Raw genomic sequence first — 22,251 nt, forward strand, 5'->3', positions numbered from 1 at the left:
AGGTGGAAATGGCATGGCAAGCCGTTCCACAGGACTACATCCAGCATCTCTACGATCGTCTCCATGGGAGAATAGCAGCCTACATTGCTGCGAAAGGTGGATATACACTGTACTAGTGCCGACATTGTGCATGCTCTGTTGCCTGTGTCTATGTGCCTGTGGTTCTGTCAGTGTGATCATGTGATGTATCTGACCCCAGGAATGTGTCAATAAAGTTTCCCCTTCCTGGGACAATGAATTCACGGTGTTCTTATTTCAATTTCCAGGAGTGTATATATACAGGGTGAGTCACCTAACATTACCGCTGGATATATTTCGTAAACCACATCCAATACTGACGAATCGATTCCACAGACCGAACGTGAGGAGAGGGGCGAGTGTAATTGGTTAATACACACCATAAAAAAATGCACGGAAGTATGTTTTTTAACACAAACCTACGTTTTTTTAAATGGAACCCCGTTAGTTTTGTTAGCACATCTGAACATATAAACAAATACGTAATCAGTGCCGTTTGTTGCATTGTAAAATGCTAATTACATCCGGAGATATTGTAACCTAAAGTTGACGCTTGAGTACCACTCCTCCGCTGTTCGATCGTATGTATCGGAGAGCACCGAATTACGTAGGGATCCAGAGGGAACGGTGATGGACCTTAGGTACAGAAGAGGCTGGAACAGCACATTACGTCCACATGCTAACACCTTTTTATTGGTCTTTTTCACTGACGCACATGTACATTACCATGAGGGGTGAGGTACACGTACACACGTGGTTTCCGTTTTCAATTACGGAGTGGAATAGATTGTGTCCCGACATGTCAGGCCAATAGATGTTCAATGTGGTGCCCATCATTTGCTGCACACAATTGCAATCTCTGGCGTAATGAATGTCGTACACGCCGCAGTACATCTGGTGTAATGTCGCCCCAGGCTGCCACAATACGTTGTTTCATATCCTCTGGGGTTGTAGGCACATGACGGTAGACATTCTCCTTTAACGTACCCCACAGAAAGAAGTCCAGAGGTGTAAGATCAGGAGAACGGGCTGGCCAATTTATGCGTCCTCCACGTCCTATGAAACGCCCGTCGAACATCCTGTCAAGGGTAAGCCTAGTGTTAATTGCGGAATGTTCAGGTGCACCATCATGCTGATACCACATACGTCGACGCATTTCCAGTGGGACATTTTCGAGCAACGTTGGCAGATCATTCTGTAGAAACGCGATGTATGTTGCAGCTGTTTGGGCCCTTGCAATGAAGTGAGGACCAGTGAGGTGGTCGCCAATGATTCAGCACCTTACATTTACAGTCCACGGTCGCTGTCGCTCTACCTGTCTGAGACAGCGAGGATTGTCCACGGACCAGTAATGCATGTTCCATAGATTCACTGCCCCGTGGTTTGTGAAACCCGCTTCATCGTTAAACAGGTAGAACTGCAACGCATTCTCTGTTAATGCCCATTGACAGAATTGCACTCGATGATTAAAGTCATCACCATGTAATTGCTGATGTAACGACACATGAAACGGATGAAAGCGGTGACGATGCAGTATGCGCATGACACTACTCTGACTCAGTCCACCGGCTCTCGCAATGTCCCGTGTAGGCTTCAGCTGCATTTCGTCAATAAATTTTAAAATATATTGCCATATGCTTTTAAGGCAGAAGGCCGCAATGTTTCCGCTTAAGGGGAAATTTTAAGAATAAGGCCTTAAGTGGCTGAAGGCCCACAGACGATTCTCCAAAAATTCAAAAATACCTTAAACCTTTAAGTTTTAAATGGCTGACAGCGCACTAATGAAAAGATACCACAGCAACAGTAACTTTCAGCAAAATATCCACTTACCAGAATTCAAACTTACTTATACGGGCTGAAAGCCCTTGATTTACATAAAGCACAACAAAAAAAATTTTTTAAAGCATTGGCTAAATAGATTACCAACAGACCATTAAACACCCATCAAGAGGACAGTATAGACAACGGCACTCAGACGCCTCCGGCGGGGAGAGGGAGGGGGGGGGGGGACTGCCCGCGAAACATATCAATGTTCACTTAGGTGAAGAAGGTGGTGGGCCCAACTACACTTGATCCGTCAGTAACCCAACCAAGAGACAGTCGTGGACCGACCGACCAAACGACCTGCTAGCCACCAATTGGTACATGAAAACTCGAAGACCAAACTGTTACGGACGTGATAATCCACAATGAAATATGTATTAAGCTGTCAAAACTACAGACCGTGTTGGACAGCGACAACAGGTGAGGAAAGGACACTGCCTGAAATTATGTTAGTGGCCAGGGCAGGTAACCGGAACACTAATGGGCACGAGGCAGAAAATTCCGCTGGTGCACTTGAATTGTAGGGATCCATTATAGTTAATTCCACCGCACGGTGGCTCGATTTCACCACTACAAACACTCGGTGTAGCTCACAGGAAAAGCTCCCCAACAGCGAACCTCCGAAACGAACGACACAACGTGAACGGACGTGGCTTGGGTACTTACGACACCACTCAACTTTGCCGTCGTGGACAGCTGAGCCATGAAGCTCGTAGCGATCGGACAGCTCCACACACGCTGCGACACTGCGCAGGGACCAGCAGCGGACCCAGCCGACTGCACCACAAGGAGAGATCCTCCCTGGTCCGCACCAACCGACCGACTCCCCTCAGAATGCCGACGACATCTAAAATAGTCGTCAGTGGAAATAACGCCAACTACACACACAACCTGACAAACACTTGCACGAAGACCTGAACGATACCCAACAGTAACTAAGCACGCACGAAGACAAATCGGGAGTCGATGCACACACATAGCCGACTCATGAACGATCGGCGAGCCAAAACGCGTCGTCCGGTAGGACGACCGACCGACGATACATCAAGACCGTGGCCCGGCTCTAGTGATGCTTGGCGGCAATGGTCGGGCGAGCCATGTCTTCACAGACCTCACTGCTCCAACCCGACTGCGCTAGTGCCGCATTGCAACTCCCCGACTGGCAGGTCCAGACGCGTTCCAACTGACTGGCATCCCGAACTCGCGACCCGAACTCGCTTACGACAGACAACGACCGGGAAGTAATAGAAGTAGAGCAAAGATACTACGAGAGGGGATATATTGATACGCACTGCTAGCGCCGCTCACGGTCAGGCAAAGCAGCAACTCAGTGAAACCAGTAATTTAAATTAACTCAGTGAGGTGGAAGTACGTTAAAAACAGGGTGTAAAACAAATGATGGCGGGAACATGAGCCACGCATGGCTCAGTCTGACTTCGCTATTGACCATGTTGCACTTGCAGACAACGCTGCACTGCAGACGAATATCTTCAGAAAAGGCTACTTAATATTAAATTTATATTAAATTTTAATACATTTCTCTATTTGAGAAGTACTTTTCTTGATTTGGCTTGCGTGCTTTTTTTTTATCCTCTCTACTTCAGTCATCGACATTTCGCTGGCCAATAGCAAACCAATCACAATATTTTTTTGCGTTTCGTTTAGTTACAGAATTGCCTGATTATATCGCCTACATTCCCTTACCATTACTTTACTTTTGTTGATGTTTATTTTAGAGCGTCTTTTCAAAGCACTGTCCTATAGACTCTTCATTTTAATTCAAACAATATCCACTAAAACACATGTAAAAAAGAGACTTTCCGACGAATGTGCAGAAGTATCAGCAGCTATCCAAATTTGAATAAAATTATAACCATTTTTCCGATCACAGTTTCATATTGGTTAAGTAATCAGGAGTCAATGGTAATAGGGAGGGGCCTAAAAATCAATAAACTAAAAGTCTATAAAATTAATTTGCTAATTTACGCATTAAAATCGATTTTCCCCCAAGAACTGGAACCACCGATAACTTGCCTGAATAGAGGAAAATCTAATGTTGGAGGCAGAGCAACGTTCTTGATTACGAATCATTTAAGTCAGACAATACATAAAATAGCGAAAACCGACAAAAGTTCCGGGACTGTTCAAATCCAAGCCACAGCAATGCCGACACGTAGGAACGGTCCTCCCCCCCCCCCCCCCCCCCTATGTTTGGAGAACTGTCGCTACCATAGGGTCGCCAACCTGAGTGCCAGAAAGCCTATCTCACCCCTTGACCGAAAGCAGTAGGAACGGTTTGCATTGCCACACCGAGTCAAGTTTTGAACCACCTACCAGTCTGCTTCTACCTGATGGATCTACGACCACGTCTGCTCTACCTCAATCAATTTCCGGCTGTGTAATTAAATACAATCTCGGTAACTTATGAATAAAATACCTTTTATGCACATCATTAGCACTCCGCTAAAAGAAGCAGTTCTCAATATAAAACATTTTTCTATCGGAGGAGGCACGCTGCTTTGTTATGTCCAAGGTTGCAAAACTACTTAGTCACGCGCTCTCAGTCCCGTTGTGTGTTGCAGTGTCATATCTACACCTACATCAATACTCTGCAAGCCAGCTGACGGTGTGTGGTGGAGGGTACGTCTAGTATCAGTAATTAATCTCCCACCCCCATCTCCTGTTCCACTTGCGAATAGCGCTTGGGAAGAATGATTGTCCGTTCAAAAATGGTTCAAATGGCTCTAAGCACTATGGGACTTAACATCTGAGGTCATTAGTCCCCTAGACTTAGAACTACTTAATCCTAACTAACCTAAATTGGTTATAGATTACTTTATTCAAAAAGCAATGTTAACGGTTTCGGGATTTTTACAATTCCTCAACAGACGGTGTATTGATGAAAGCATGAAAAAACCGTCTGATAACAAATTGTAAAACATTTGTAACCGGTAACGGTACTTTTTGAATGAAGTAACCTAAAACCAATTTGTGGCTGCTTGTACGCAATCGACGTTTTATTTTATATTAGATACATGAACCAATTACGCGGTATGTCTGCTTTTCTTGCAATTATCTTATTTTTCTATTTTAGGTGTTAATACCTTATGTTATGAGTCTGTGGCTGATGTTGCTGTTTGTGTCCCTTTATGTGTCTGCATCCACATCAGTATCTGTAGCTGTGTATGAGTTTGTGTCCTCCCAAGGATCCTGTTGTCGTGTTAATTGTAAGTCTGTTCGAGATCTGCCGTACGGATTTTACGGTCTGTAGACCTCATACAGTGTTCTTCAAACATTATCCGCAACGTTGGCAAGAGCAAACCATTTGTTTGGGTCTCGTAACATTTCTTTGATAGCCTTGTATTCTGTTACAAGTATCAGTGTGTGAGGGTCTCGCAATGTAATGCCGCTTGTCCAGGAGACCCACATACCACCCACATGTGCACAGAGCGCTCTAGCTAAGGCCTACGCGGTTCAGATACGCTAGGCACGTGCTGTGGCGGTCAAAAAGTGATTCACGCCACGGCCTGAATCCACGTGCTTCAGCTTCGGTCGTTCCCGTGTATTGGGGAAGAAGGAGAAAACGCGACTTTCTTTGTCGGTCATCTCTCACAGTCGTTGCCGTGTGTCAAAGCACCAGTTGTTTAACTGACGTACGTCTAGAATGTTTTCCGCTGTTATTTCACGAACCCTGTCGTGTCTGCCCCTCTTCACCCATGCCGCTTCACTGTGGCGGATAGTGATGTCAATGGGGCAAGTCCTCAGAACCACATACACTTGTACTGATGTGGTGCCTAAAGCACCAGATATTCTGAGTTGTATCGGGTGATCAAAAACTCAGTATAAATTTGAAAACTTAATACACCACGGAATAATATAGATAGAGAGGTAAAAATTGACACACATGCTTGGAATGACATGGGGTTTTATTAGAACAAAAAAAAGTTCAATAAATGTCCGACAGATGGCGCTGGACAGCAAAACGTCAATGACTGCGCATGATAATCGTGTGTAAAAGGAGCTGTAATGAGAGAGAGAATCAGATGCGCCAGCAGTCGCAGCATGTTGACGTTACCGGTTCAAAAATGGTTCAAATGGTTCTGAGCACTATGGGACTTAACAGCTGTGGTCATCAGTCCCCTAGAACTTAGAACTACTTAAACCTAACTAACCTAAGGACATCACACACATCCATGCCCGAGACAGGATTCGAACCTGCGACCGTAGCAGTCGTGCGGTTCCGGACTGCGCGCCTAGAACCGCTAGACCACCGCGGCCGGCATACGTTACCGGAAAACGCGTTTTAGTGAAGCTGTATATCAGAATGGGGAATGTGCTAGTTCAGCGTTACGATCCTATCGCCATAGGAAGGGGATTCGAATGGGTAAAGGTCCGTTTACAAATGCAGCTGTGGCGAGAATGATTTCGAAGTTCGAAGCCACGGGTTGTTTAGACAATAGACCCCGTAGTGGCCGACAGAGCACAAGGCGTAATGCTGCTGAGACAGTACAGGAAGAAATGAAGACTGTAGCGGGTTCGTCTATGCACGGGGAAGTCAGCGCTCGTGTAGTCGCACGTCGCACCGGCATTCGATACACTACTGTTTGGTTGGCACTATCCGTACAAAATCCATCGGCATAATGAACAGTTACCTGGCGATTTAGTGAAGCGGAGGGCATTTGCGGTGTGGGCGTTTCAAAAGATGGCGGAAGATGACTGGTTGAGTAACGTGTTGTGGACCGACGAAGCTCATTTCACGCTCCGGGGGTCTGTCAACGCCCACAACTGCAGAATTTGGGCTACCGAAAATCCTAGAACTGTCGTGGAAACTCCATTGCACGACGAGAAAGTCCCGGTAGGGGTTGGATTTGCCACATCTACCGTTATCGGGCCTTTTTTCTTCGAGGAAATGCGTGATTCTGGTTTTGTAACTGCTACCGTGACGGGTGAGAGGTACGCCGATCTGTTACAGAATCGCATCATCCCCAGCCTGGCTGATAAACACCTGCTGGAACGTACGATGTTTCTGCAGGATGGCGCTCCACCCCATATTGCTAGACGCGTGAAAGATCTCTTGCGCGCGTCGTTTGGTGACGATCGTGTGCTCAGCCGCCACTTTCGTCATGCTTGGCCTCCCAGGTCCCCAGACCTCAATCCGTGCGATTATTGGCTTTGGGGTTACCTGGAGTCGCAAGTGTATCGTGATCGACCGACATCTCTAGGGATGCTGAAAGACAATATCCGACGCCAGTTCCTCACCATAACTCTGGACATGCTTTACAGTGGTGTTTACAACATTATTCCTCGACTACAGCTATTGTTGAGGAATGATGGTGGACATATTGAGCATTTCCTGAAAAGAACATCATCTTTGCTTTGTCTTACTTTGTTATGCTAATTATTGCTATTCTGATCAGATGAAGCGCCATCTGTCGGACGTTTTTTGAACTTTTGTATTTTTTGTTTCTAATAAAACCCCATGTCAATCCAAGCATGTGTTTCAATTTGGACCTCTCTATCTACATTATTCCGTGATTTATTCAGTTTTCAAATGTATACTGACTTTTCGATCACCCGGTATGTTCCTCTGTCCTCGCCTCACTGCGTTTCAGTGACCACTAGACACAGGCGATGCGCCAATGCGCTTGCCGCAAGGCCCACTATGGCTTCCAAGAGAATTGTGTGGTACTTTCTTAGCGTCATCAAAGGTTGTCTCTATTGTGCGGTGTTTAGCCTTTCCGAAGGACAGGTCGCAGATTCCCCTGAGATGGACTCTCCCAGCACAAGACGAGAGAGGGACAGCACAAGTGGAAGCGACCGGGAACTGAGCGGGCCATCCTTTCTCACGAGCGCCGCGTTGTGCGGGGAGCCTTACTATTCCGCCAGCGTGCGCGGGCGCTTCGTTTAAATAATGCACGCGTGCCGCTCATTCATTATTCATGCGCGCTGCGCGGTTTACCTCAAATTACGTCTCGTTCGCTAATGGCGTCCCGACCGCCGCGCCGTGACGTGCGCTACGGCTGACAGCATACTGCACCGGCTTCCGCAAAAATGCTGGAAAAACTGCGCCGCATGAGTAGCGGTGACGTTCGCGCGCAACCGCGGCAGGCTGGCGCTCCATCTCTCAATGCCTCCCACGGAGACCTTTTACGGGCAGGCCGCCGCCCGTCACGAGATATGTCGCGGTACATTTCAATAATCGCCAACCGCTCGCCGTTCTTCATACACTCGCCTCGCCGCACGCTTCCAAGTTCTGTTTTGCAGCTCGATACCTCCGCGTGAATCTGTCATCGTCATAACGGCGATACGTGACGTGAACGTCTATGCCGCCTTTTGTTACTGTGCTCAGACAATCGCTTTAGCTGCTCCATCAATAGCACGATGTCTTCATATGATCGACTAATGTCTTCGTTTGAGCTGACAAAAACAGTTCTGCTGTCTGGTTAGCGGAGTCTCTTAATGCTTGTAGACACTTGGTGCTCTAGGGGACTAATGACCTTAGCAGTTGAGTCCCATAGTGCTCAGAGCCATTTTTTGAACACTTGGTGCCATAGTAAAAAATTGAGAGATATGAGAGTAGGTTTTCCCTGGAGATTGGACTGGGACTGAGAGCGATATTAGTCATGTTCAGAATGTCAACAATTGATGGAGTTTTTAGTGAGGTTCGTTTTCAAATCTGGGACTGAGATATTTCTTGGCGATGCCTCAGATTATCTCAGATTCACAACTGCAGCTACGTTTTCGGTAGACGGTCCGTTGTCACAAAAGAGGGGGAAGAGAAATGTTTCACATTACGATGGCAGATTCCAATAGTAATTCAGTGTTTTTGCTGGATGTAAGGCCGGCCGTGGTGGCCGAGCGGTTCTAGGCGCTACAGTCCGGAACCGCGCTGCTGCTACAGTCGCAGGTTCGAATCCTGCCTCGGGCATGGATGTGTGTGATGTCCTTAGGTTAGTTAGGTTTAAGTAGTTCTAAGTTCTAGGGGACTGATGACCTCAGATGTTAAGTTCCACAGTGCTCAGTGGCATTTGAACCATTTGAACTGGATGTAAGTGATCTCCGATTTCAGTTCAGACCCTGCATTATTTCTTTTGTAAAACTAAAAACTAAACTCCGCCCGAACAGGCCATGAAGTCCCAACGGTACCGACCGGTCACCGTGTCATCCTCAATCCACAGGCGTCACTGGATGCGGGTATGGTGGGGCATGTGGTCACCCACCGCTCTCCCAGCCATTTGACAGTTTACGAGGCCGGAGCCGGTGCTTTTCAATCAAGTAGCTCCTCAGTTAGCCTAATAAGGGCTGAGTTCATCCAGCTTGCAATAGCACTCTGCAGACCGGATGGTCACCCATCCTATTACCATCCCATCCCGACAGCGCTTAACTTCAGTGATCTGACGGCAACCGGTGTTACCACTGTGGAAAGACCCAATGATGTAAATACACTAGTCAATGAGTTCCAACAGAGTAAGGTTTTGTGAAACTTGTTATCGGTTTTACAACAAATAGAAAAGGGCATCTCGTTTGTTCCCTGTTAAGACATGTGGTACGCTGACAAACTGAAATGCTGACGGTAGCAGGGATAAAACACAGGGAGCGTAATATTATCTGCAACTTACACAGAAACCAACCTAATTTGCAAGTCGAAGAAGAGTTGAGTACGGAATGATACACGATTGAACCGCGTCCTCGACGTTATTCAGTCTGTGCACTGAACATGCACTAAAGAAAACCAAGGAGAAATTTGGAGAGGAAATTAAAGTTAAGGAAGAATGAATAAAAACTTTGAGTTTTCCCGACGACACCGTAATACTGTCGGAGACGGCAAAGAACTTGGTTATTCAGTTGAACGGAATAGATAACGTCTTAAAGTTATAAGATGAATACTAACTGAAGTAAAACAAGAGTGCTGGAATGTAGTCGAATTAAATCAGGCGATGGTAAGGGAATTCGATCAAGAAATTAGACATCAAAGCAGTAGTTGAATTTTACTACTTCACCAGCAAAATATATTATGATATTCGATAAAGAGTCGCTATAAAATTTAGATTAACAGTTGCAACAAGCATTTCTGAAAATGGGAAATTTTGTTACTATCGAATATAAGTTCTTGTTTTTCAATGAAACCATTGCTAAGATTTTATTGTAAACCTTTATTATTTATTTATTCGACTATAGCGATTTAGGCTGTAGAGCCGTTTTCAAGTACTAAAACCGATAAGACATATAGATAACGAAGTGTAAGACATCATGTCGTAACATTCGATAAATATAGTTTAAAGAACATTACTTGTAAAGTATCAGACACGTCTCAATGACATGTCGTTGTCGAAACATTACAAACATATGTGGACATAAGATCTGACTGCGAATTAAAAATAGGGATAAGAGCTAACATTACGGAAAGCGGATACATTTTATCATATTGTGCTGTCATAATATTTCGACGATGCCACGTGTTTCAGATACGTCAGATATGTACTGGGCCTCCTTATGTTGTGTCTACCAACTGTTACCAAATGACACCTTGCATTTCGTTACCTGTAAGTTTTACTGGTTTCAGTTTTCACTTTGCACTTGAAAATCGCACTATAGCCGAGAGTGAAAAAAAAAAATATAAAAATTTACAGTCAAATCGTGGCAATGATTTCATTTAAATAGTATATTATTACTATGTTCCACAATCAAGGAAATCATTAACTTTTATGTTAATAAGTCCTGTCTGAAAGACATATGTCTTGAGCGAAAGTGAAACGTGGGCGATACAGACGGGAATGGAACCTTTGATATGTGATGCTACAGAAACATGTTAATGGCTAGATTGGGAGATCGAATAACTAATGAGAAAGTACTGATTCGAACTGGGGAGAGAAGATATTTGCAGCGCAACCTTGAAAAAAAGAAGGGATCGCTTGGTAGGACTCATCCTGACGCAACAAGGGATCGACTGCTTGGTGTTGGACGGAAGTTCAAAATGGCTTTGAGCACTATGCGAATTAACTTCTGAGGTCATCAGTCGCCTAGGACTTAGAACTAATTAAACCTAACTAACCTAAGGACATCACATACATCCATGCCCGAAGCAGGATTCGAACCTGCGACCGTAGCGGTAGCTCGGCTCCAGACTGTAGCGCCTAGAACCGCACGGCCACTCCGGCCGGCTTTGGACGGAAGTGGTGGAGATAAATTTGAAATTTGTGGTGAAGTCTTATGAGACCAAATTGCTGAGATCATCGGTCCCTAAGCCTACACACTACTTTATCTAACTTAAACTAACTTACGCTATGGACAACATACACATCCATGCCCGAGGGAGGACTCGAACCTCCGACTGGGGGAGCCGCACGGACCGTGTCAAGGTGCCCCAGACCGGGCGGCTACGCCGCGCGGTGGGGGTTAAGATTGCAGAGCAGTGTTTCCAAATCTTTCTGAGAACATTACTCCTGAGTGCAATCAGATATTAGATAGTACCCCACCTTCCCCATCGTCATCGCCAATGTGAGCGCTAACTGAACTTTAAAACGAAAAGGAATTTTCTTTCAACATTTTTATTTTTAAAAACGTACATTATAATTTCATCAACTGCGACATAATCGCATATACAAACAGTGATCCAATAATGTCAAATGCTTTTTTATTTCAGTGTCTGATCACAATATGAATTCTATAGACGATGACCGGTTTCAGTCTGTAATGACCATCCTCAGATCTTTTTTACACCATGTCCTAAAGTGATACGGCCATAATGGCATCGTCAAAATATATAAATATAATCAGCATAGCATCGTCACATAGGTCTAAAATATGGTGTGAAATAGGCCATATCGTCCACATAGTGATAATTGACAACTAGCAATTGAGCAAGCTAGTTGGCAATTATCACTATGTGGACGATATGGCCTATTCCACACCATATTTTAGACCTATGTGACGATGCTATGCTGATTATATTTATATATTTTGACGATGCCATTATGGCCGTATCACTTTAGGACATGGTGTAAAAAAGATCTGAGGATGGTCATTACAGACTGAAACCGGTCATCGTCTAAAGAATTCATATTGTGATCAGACACTGAAATAAAAAAGCATTGTACATTATAGATTTCGTAGGTGTTTTGTTAACCCATGAACTAATGAGTCAATAACAACTGGTGCTGCTTATTTTTAACTTTTTTTATGAAATACTATAGCAATTCTCAGTGCATCGTGAATCTTATGTCCAACTCCGTCTCAGAAAAGAAAGCTAACTATCCATATTGTGCGTAGATACTCGATACAAAACATGCTTTCTCTGCATCATCCACACCCTGCACCCTCATTTAAAATCAACCAAATTAAAATATATGCATTATACTTTGGTCTGCTGTTTATAAATCAGTTTATTGTTGGACATCTCACTTTCGAAATGGCAGAGACTAGAAGACTTCAGGCTGTCAGTGCCTTGTGTATGAACACTGCCACTAATAATAATAATAATAATAATAATATAGCGTGGGCCCTAGTGCAGTGTAGTGGTCACTCCATAACTCCAATGTTACTATTACGTTACCATATCAATTAGCTAGTTTATTTTTGCGAAGCGAATAATGAAGTAATTTCTGTTCTAGTCTGGGAACTATCTACAACTTCGGAGAAGGCGTGAAGTGATATGATGTACACTTCTCAATTTTACTGTCATACCTATGTCGCACAAAGCATGTGTGTAAAATGGTTCAAATGGCGCTTAGCACTATGGGACTTAACATCTGAGGACATCGGTCCCCTAGACTTAGAACTACTTAAACCTAACTAATCTAAGAACATCACACACATCATTGCTAGAGGCATTATTCGAACCTGCGACCCTAGCAGCAGCGCAGTTCCGGACTGAAGCGCCTAAAACCGCTCAACCACAGCGGCCGGCGAAGACTTTAGAGCCTAAAGCCATTAATCACTTCCACAGCGGCCGGCTAAAGCATGTGTGTAGCGGGTGTATTCTGTGATGTGGATGTTGTTGATACATTCGTTTCACAAGCTGGAACCTCCATCATTTTGTGTCACACGTAAACCCTAGTAATTACTGCTAACTTATGTAACTAGAATTTAAGAAATAGTGATCATATTAATGAATTTTTAAAAATGGCCGAAACATAACTGAACCCTTTTGTTTTTACCCCTCAGAAAATTACACCTTACCCCTCGGGGGGTAATTATCCCCACGTTGGAAAGCACTGTCGTAGAGAGAAACTAAGACTCGAATACGGTAAGTAGATTCAAATGGATGTAGGTCTCAGAAATGAAGAGGTTTGCAAGGGATACACTAGAGTGGCGAACTGTATCGAAACAGTCTTAAGACTGAAAACCGCAACAACAGTATCAACAATATAGAAAACGAAGCTGAGAGTTCCAAGCGTTTATGTATGCATATTGATGATACTGAATGGGTGCAATAGATCTTATAAAAGACTAAGTCTTTTTTTGCTACAAAAATAATAACTTTGGTAAGTTAACATTCTTTGCATATTTCAGTATCCTCGTGTCGTGTGAGATAATATTTCCGACTAACTGCTTTCTTAGGTAAAAGATATTCATTGCACAAAAGCTCGTAGCCGGCCAGTGTGGCCAAGCGGTTAAAGGCGCTACAGTCTGGAACCGCGTGGCCGCTACAGTCGCAGGTTCGAATCCTGCCTCGGGCATGGATGTGTGTGATGTCCTTAGGTTAGTTAGGTTTAAGTAGTTCTAAGTTCTAGGGGACTGATGACCTTAGAAGTTAAGTCCCATAGTGCTCAGAGCCATTTGAACCAAAAGCTCGTAACCAGCATTAATATGTAGGGTGCGAGTATTAACTACAGCCTAGCAGTATATTTATGAGATGGTTAAATTCCTTAACAACAATCAATTTGAGTTTGCAAGTAATATAAATATTCACAGATACACTACGAAAGGGAAAATGGTTTCAATACTCTTCGAAAGAACTGAACTTCCACGCAGAGAGTAAGTGATAGGTACAGTTTGGCAATGAACTCAAGCAGCGATAGTGTTACAAAATGCAGGTTAAAATGGTGGTTTCTCCTTGTCGTCTCCATCTATCTCATAATGAAATTCTAGAATAGAAATAAGCGGTCGGTTTCAAATGTAAATGTTCTTTTCGTTCTGCTTTGGAACTTATGTTAGTACTTTCTAACAGAACACGCAACCGATTAATCTATTCTAAACCGAATATAAAATGCTAACGAAATCAAGGTTTTTACAGTGGGGGCAATAATGCAGCTCGAAAAGTACGGGAGAGTTCTGTGCTTTGGTCAGATAACCACTTAAGCAATTTACCTCATCGTATCTTAGGAAAAATCACTTCCTTTGATGGAAAATATTAAACGTTAAGTCATTTGGCAAAATACGCAGGCCCTTGCTCGAGAGATTTCTTAGTGATAATGTGTGTGTCGGCAGCTGGTAGGAACCTCTGCAATGGTAGCAGCTATCATCACCATAGAGTTACTGTAGTAGTAGTAGTAGTAGCAGTAGCAGTACTAGATTTATTCATCTTTGGCTCATATTTGCAAGGATAATGAACATGCCGTGGTCTTACAGCTTAAGAACAAAAAACGTAATTTATATACACAGACATATACAAGCATGCGAAAATTAGTGGCCCGTCACGTTGAAGTAGGAATCATCACGGCATTTGCCTGAAGAAATTTACAAAAACCGCGGAAAGCAATAACCGAGATGGTCGGATGGAGACTGGAGACTTCATACTCTACTCGTGTAATACACGGCCAGTTCGTTAAACACAGCGCAAAGTACAGTGGCAAAGAGAGAGGGAGGTAACGGATAGCTTTTAGAGTGCCACCACACGTGGAAATAAGTGGACACGTTTCAAAACTGATTAGCCAACCAGAAATGTTTGTATATTCACTGTTGAAACCTTATAGTCAAGGTAAGGCAGGATTCGGTTACGATTGTGACGGGGCCGTAATCAGTTACTATTGGCTGCCTTTTACAGTTACACACAATTTATTTTAAACCAGTAATTCCAGACTCAACAATAAATAAAAAATACCACACGTTATTAATGAAGGAATAAACAACTGTGAAAATAATAGTGTTTTCAGTGCGTTACAATTTAGCAAATCACCATAAAATACAGATACAGATAATGTTTAAAAAAAAAAGCCACTGTGATCACGGCTGAAGACCTTATACGCCAAGAATGGCAATAAATTAGGAATGTTTAAGAACTCACTGTAATTACAACTTACAGGTACTGAAATATTAAAAATTAAGTGGCCACAAACACAGCAGAAGGTATCAGACGCCAGAAATGGCAGTAAATAAGGTTTTAAGGCTTACTGCTACAATACAAATATCGAATTATTTTTTCAAAGCAAATGCCCAAAATCATGGCTGAAGGCCTTACATGTCAAGAACGGCAATTATATAGAGACCTGCCGTAAAACAGCAAATACAAGTAAAGGTTAATTAAAAGAAACAAGCAACTGGCCACCAAAAGGGTGAAATAAGATGATGGTAACCTTGTAACACAATCCTTACACTGCAAGATTCATTCCAGAAGGCGACTGGAACTATTAACTAGACATACATAACATTTAATGTACACATTACAAGGTATGATAATAAATAATACAATAATAGAACACAAGTACCAGTTGCAGACGGTGCTCCAGGAATCGAGCTCTGACAAGGGCCGGCAACAAACACTTTCGCGAGCGATGAGGTAGGCAGCCAAGAGTTGCATTCACTTCACAAGATGGTAACTCAGACTAGTGGCAGTCTACCGAATGACTATTGATAATCTTTCTGAAGCTACCTGACGTCCAATAAACCAAATGCAAGAATGGAACTACACGCCAAGGCCGAAACCAGCGGACTACACTATGCCCCTAGAATAATGTTCTTAGAGGGCCCGGAACGAGAACGGAATCACTGCCACCAGAGTAGAAGAATCACAAACGACCTACAGTCAAGAAAGCTGTGAAAACTACACGCCTTACCGGACAGCAGCGGCAAGGCGAGGAAACGTACACTGCCGTTACATACAGTAACACCCAGGGCAGGTAAGTGGGGCGTTAGCGGCCACCAGGCAGGAAAAATACCGCTGGTTGAACTCAAAAAATGGTTCAAATGGCTCTGAGCACTATGGGACTCAACTGCTGAGGTCATAAGTCCCCTAGAACTTAGAACTACTTAAACCTATCTAACCTAAGGACAACACACACATCCATGCCCGAGGCAGGATTCGAACCTGCGACCGTAGCGGTCGCGCGGTTCCAGACTGTAGCGCCAGAACCGCTCGGCCACCAGCGGCCGGCCTGGTTGAACTTAACAAATTGTAACAAGCTGAATTTAGTAAATAGCAATAAGAAGTAGAGGAAAGCTAATCAGATCCGAGAGAGAAACCCGCGTGGCAGTGGTATATACGGGGTGAACCAGAACTCCACCGACAAACTTTCAGAGATTAGTCAAGGACAGCTCGTTACAGAGTAGTAATGGAATTATGATTTATTCGTTTTGTTACCACAATCATCCATGTTTCTGTGATAATACCTTCACGGCAGTGAATCCCTTAGAATAAATGCGTACATTTTTAATCACATTGCGTTCGGTTGTTCAGTCAGCGTACAGTACGTAGAAAATGCAGAACCGTTCTTTCACAGCTATGTCGACCATCATGACCACAGTAGAGTGTACAGCGTCGACTGTCTTACACGCTAAAGAATTCCAGGAGTTTGGTGCACTACTTCTGCTGCTGTATTAATCCGGGCAACCAGGCCCATGCGGGCATCCACAGGAGTCTCGTAAGCTATGCTCCTCACAAGCTCCCAGAAGAAGAAGTCCATTTGTTTGATGCCTGGTGACCGAGATGCCAATGGAACTGGACTATAGCGATAAATGCGTTGTTGTCAAACTACATGAAAAAACTCTGTAACGAGCTCCCAGTGGTCGTGGGTCCCTCACACCAAAATACTCGGAAGGTTGTAACCTACCAACAGTAATAAAATATAATTAATTATGTATAGCATTCACATTCAGTGTAACCTAGCAAACAGAAATAATAGGTATAACATTCACATTTACCGTAACCTCCCAACAGTTTATTATTCCGTAACCTCACAATAATAACGTGACCCATCTCTCAATAAAATTGTGGCTTACTTATAACCTTTCAATAATTAACTGTCTGTGTATCTAAATTGGTAAATTTGGACGTCAGCAGTGCTGCGTCATAGCCCTGAAAGATCATACTGAATAAATTGAAAATTCTTACCTCAATAAGGTCGCCGGATAACGCATATATATCTGTTCCTATATGAAATTTTTCTGGCACAGCCCAGTGCAATGCTGGCCGATAGATTTGTCATGTATAAAAAGAAACAACTGATTTTCTATACAATAATCGGGATGACCATGGATTGGAGAAATTTGTAAATTCTTTAAATGAGATGAATAATTGTCAAAAGTTAAATTTTATAAGAAAGATTATTATTAAGAGATTCTTTTTAAAAACATTTATATGGGACTTGATATAACAATAGTTCATATCGCTCCCCACGACCAGCCCAGCCAACTCGATTCACCAGACCACTCGCTACTACTTACTCCTACTACCACACAGTTCCTACTGCATAAAACAGTGATCTCTGGTCTGAGATTCTCTTATAGCTTACATATCGCAGGCAGCGCGTGAGCAATCCATCGAAATTACATCTGCTCGAGTGCGCTAGCAACAAATTCCTTAGTCATGGACCTCTTACAAGGTATTCCGAACAAATTCTGGAAATTCGTCGGTGTAGTATGGATCACCCAGTATATACTTATATAACAACGACGTATGGTAATAATCACTTGTCGTCACCAGCGCCTTAGTAATTCGATAATAGTGATCGGTTGAGGCGGGGGGGGGGGGGGGGGGGCACAGCCGACAGCCGCTGCGATTCATCGACCTCGTGGCGCCTGCCGCCATCTATCAACGCCGCCGCCGTCCGGTTGGACGGACGTTATTCGTCGCAAGTCCCGTACTAATTTCAATTACCCGCTTCCCAAACATCCCAGATATAAAATTCAAATCGGCCGTGCCCTCGTGCACAGAATAGCGTCAGCCGCGGTCGGTAACTAAATACGGCGGTCTCCGGCGAAAGCAGATCACGTCCGCAGCGGCCGGGGGAATCAGTTGGCCGCCTGATGTCGGTGATAAGCGGCGGGAACGCGGATTCCGCCGTCGGCTCGGCGCGTCCGTCACCGGTTCTCTCGCCGCTATCGCAGCCGAGCCGCAGTCAGTCATTACGGCCCCGACGGAGCCCCCAGGCCGTATCCGATTCATCAAATCTCCGGGCCCGACGACTTGTTAAAAAGCGCGCGTCAGCCTACGTTTAACAAGTCTCAGTCAACAGAACTCTCTCTGCCCCGTACCCCATGCCCCCCCCCCCTCCCCACACACACACACATACACACACCTGCCAGCTTTTTACCCCCGGGAATTAAAGCAATCCCGGAGGAAGCGTCGGGTAGGCAGGTGAAGCTCAAAAGAGTTCCTCCCCGAGAACTTTCACTGTGCCCCCGCTCGACACATTTTTAACCCATTATTCTTGGAGATGCGCGCGCAGACCGCTCCGCTGTGATTGCTTTGCCGCGGCAGTTATTTCGAGATCGGCCGCGTGTCTCACAAATTGAGGTCACGGTTGCACTCTGGGGCGCCTCCGAGTTAAGCAAGACGCGACAGACGTGGCTATTCATTAATACGACGGCGCTGGCTTGTTCCCGCTGAGGTGGCTGTCGCATTGGACGCGGAATTGTTGGTTGTCGAGAAGAAATTATTAATCATTGTGTCTGTTGGAGATGCTCCGGCAAGATACCGGCTGTAGCGCCAAGAAGGAAGATGCGGTTTAATCGAGTACTTCTTGGTATTCTAAATAACTGCCGAGCTTCCCACAGTTATTGTAATAATAGAATATTTCTAGCCCCTACCGTGGAAGACGTTTCTAAACAGATATCTCGGAAGAGTTTGAAACGTCCCCTTAGAAAAATTATACATGACTGTGCTTAAATTGACATACAATATTTTTAGCGCAACGCAATCTGACTTTCAAAAATCCCTACAAAAGAATGGCCCTGACTAACATTAACCTATACGTTTCACAAATCACTTACCTCACAAAAATCTTGGTTACTCGAACTACTACAATACAGCGAGCGCCACTACTGCCAGCTAAATAAAAGATTCAAACTACGGAAGGCACTAACTACTGATAGGCATAGTTAGCAAATGAAAGATTTTGATAGAGAACAAACAATGTATTTACCTTAATATTCATCAAAAGTCATAATATATATAGCAGCTCATGACATCCAATCTTACAAATTTCAAAACTCCGCCATTTCTCTCCCCACATCCACCACTGCTGGCGGCTCACCTCCAACTGCCACGCTACACGCTGTTAACATCCAGCTGCCCAACACTACAATGGCAGACAACAATGCAAACTAGCCACAGACTGCACACAGCACAGCCAGTGATTTTCATACAGAGCGCTATGTAACGTTGCCAATAAGAAAACATAAACATCCTACTTACAAGTTCAACCTAAGGGAAGCAGCTTGAGCCGTGATGGTGACGGAAATTTTCTTCGCAAAATTTTTGCTGGCGGCACTGTTATAGCCATTTTGATTATAAGGCACATACATGTTTTCTGTCATAAGCCACACACACTCGCAATGTCTCATGGACTGAGAGAATAGCATCGTAAGCAGCAATGGTATTGACAGTGGAAACACTTTTCAGGTTTCCAATCTTCGCGGTTCCTACGTTGCGAAATGTGAGAGCTTTATTTAAGTTTATATGATGAGTGTAGGTGCGTGTGGTGACTGCAAGTGTAATTTTAACGTCGATTTTGTATCGTTGATCACGATAAGAGATAGAAAGAGGATGAGGAGGTTATTGTTTAGCATCTCCTCCGCAATGAGGTCATTAAAGACGAAGCACAAGCTCGCATTGCGGAAGGGTGAGGAAGGAAAAGCCGCCATGCCCTTTCAAAGGAACCATCCCTGCATTTGCCTGAAGCAGCTGGGGAAGTCACGAAAAACCTAAATCAGAATGGCCGGACGTGAGTTTAAACAGTCGTCCTCCCGAATGCGAATCCAGCGTGCTAACCTATGCGCTACATCTCTCGGCGAGGAGGATGGACCTTGGCGCCGGTATGTAGGCTGCTCTAACACTACTGAGGGGATCGCTGAGACTTGATGTCGCCATCAGATGGATCAATAAAAACAGCGTCACATTTCCCGCACAATGCGACCCTGCGGAGAGGTTTCCAATTTAATCCAGAACTGCATCCATAATAAGACAGGAAGAAACTGAACAATATAATAAAAGCCCGATCATGTACATTGGAACTATATTTTTATTTATTTTTTTTCGGAGTCCTTATGGATATGACATCCATATAGGTTTATCCGCTGTTATATGCCCCGATGTTATAATAAAAGTGCAGCTGCTCATGGTCGCCCAGTGTGGGCTGTAGTTATGGTGTGGCAGGGAATGCTTTAATGCGAAATCGATTTGCACTGAAAAAAGAATAGTTCCAGTTTTGGCTACCAGGTGCAAATGTGGCGCTATTCAACATCTCGCCGACGTCTCCAGTGCTCATATTGAACAGATTGTGTAAGCAGCAGTTAATAATAAAATCGACATTATGCTTTTCTCAGATGCTTTACCTTTTCTACCCATGTCTCATTCCTAATCCATTACCAGGTCGCTCAATAAGTAACGCCCCACATTTTTTTTAAAAAAGCCATTAATATACATAGGTAGACATCCTTATCCGGTCGGTGTGGCCGAGTGGTTCTAGGCGCTTCAGTCGGGAACCACGCGGCTGCTCGGTTGCAGGTTCGAATCCTGCCTCGGGCCTGAATGTGTGTAATGTCCTTAGGTTAGTTAGGTTTAAGTAGTTCTAAGTTATAGGCGACTGATGACCTCAGATATTAAGTCCCATAGTGCTTAGAGCCATTTGAACATTTTTAAACGTTCTTGTTGATGCTTCCCATTTGATGTTTGTTCTGTGCGCCGGTGAAGCTTCGAACCGTTCTGGCAGATAGCAGACCCGCAGTGCAGCGTCAAAATGGCGTCTACATGCGACTCACTTTACAAACAGCGTGCTGTTATTGCATTCTTGTGTGCAGAAAAAGAAACCGTGGTGAACATTCATAAACGTTTATGTGCAGTGTATGTCGATGCTGCAGTTGATAGGAGTACAGTTGGGCGACGGGTAAAGAAAGTTACAGCCTCACGAAATGCAGAAGCAGAGCTCCATGATCAGCCACTCTCGGGACGTCCTGTCACAACCACTGCTCTAGACATGCCGAATCGTGCGGATACCGTTATTCGTGCCGACTCATCACAACTCGACACTTGGCTCTAAAGTTGTCGGTCAGCAATTGAAGTGCGTCTGCAATGATAGAGACTCTCGGATATCCGAAGAGGTGCACATGATGGGTTCCACGAATGCTCACAGCGGACACAAGATTCAAAGAGAGGCCATTTCATCTGAATTGTTGGAGTGTTTTGAGACCGACGGAGAGGCCTTTCCGTCACTCTGAAGATGATGAGAGTGTCAGTCATGCAGTGAAAACATGGCTACGCCTACAGGACAAGAGCTCTCACCAGCAGGGAACACATGTTCTTCCACAACGTTGGCGTACGACCATAGAACGCGATGGAGACTACGTAGAAAAATAGGACATGTACAAGACATGTTGATGTATATTATCACCAAATTCTGACTCTTAACAATAAATATGATCACAGCCCACACTGCATCTCTCTGACAAGGGAACCTCCCTATCGCACCCCCCTCAGATTTAGTTATAAGTTGGCACAGTGGATAGGCCTTGATAAACTGAACACAGATCAATTGAGAAAACAGGAAGAAGTTGTGTGGAACTGTGAAAAAATAAGCAAAATATACAAACTGAGTAGTCCACGGGGCACATAAGCAACATCATGGACAAAATGAGCTCAGTAGCGTCGTGGTCCCGTGGTAGCGTGAGCAGCTGCGGAACGAGACGTCCTTAGTTCAAGTCTTCCGTCGAGTGAAAATTTTATTTTTGCATAGTTATTATCTGTCCGTTCGTTCATTGACGTCTTTGTTCACTGTAATAAGTTTAGTGTCTGTGTTTTGCGACCGCATCGCAAAACCGTGCGATTAGTAGACGAAAGGACGTGCCTCTCCAATGGGAACCGAAAACATTTGATCGCAAGGTCATAGGTCAACCGATTCCTCCACAGGAAAACACATCTGATATATTCTATACGACACTGGTGACGGCATGTGAGTCACATGACAGGAATATGTTGTCGACCCACCTAACTTGTACACTTGGCGAAGGGGTAAAAAGATTCTTCTACCTTGCCCG

General features: G+C 44.3%; 1 protein-coding gene across 1 annotated transcript in view; it reads left to right on the forward strand.

The window, feature by feature from the left end:
- Positions 1 to 8,474: 8,474 nt before the first annotated feature.
- Positions 8,475 to 22,251, forward strand: part of LOC126263396 (paired box pox-neuro protein-like) — a 75,846-nt gene continuing 62,069 nt past the window's right edge. Inside the window, exon 1 of the mRNA XM_049960491.1 lies at positions 8,475 to 8,504. Within this exon, the coding sequence (XP_049816448.1) occupies positions 8,475 to 8,504 (30 nt within the window). The remainder of the gene's footprint in view (positions 8,505 to 22,251) is intronic.

The sequence above is a fragment of the Schistocerca nitens genome, chromosome 6, assembly GCF_023898315.1.
Source record: "Schistocerca nitens isolate TAMUIC-IGC-003100 chromosome 6, iqSchNite1.1, whole genome shotgun sequence".
In the NCBI taxonomy this organism is placed as follows: Eukaryota; Metazoa; Arthropoda; class Insecta; order Orthoptera; family Acrididae; genus Schistocerca; species Schistocerca nitens.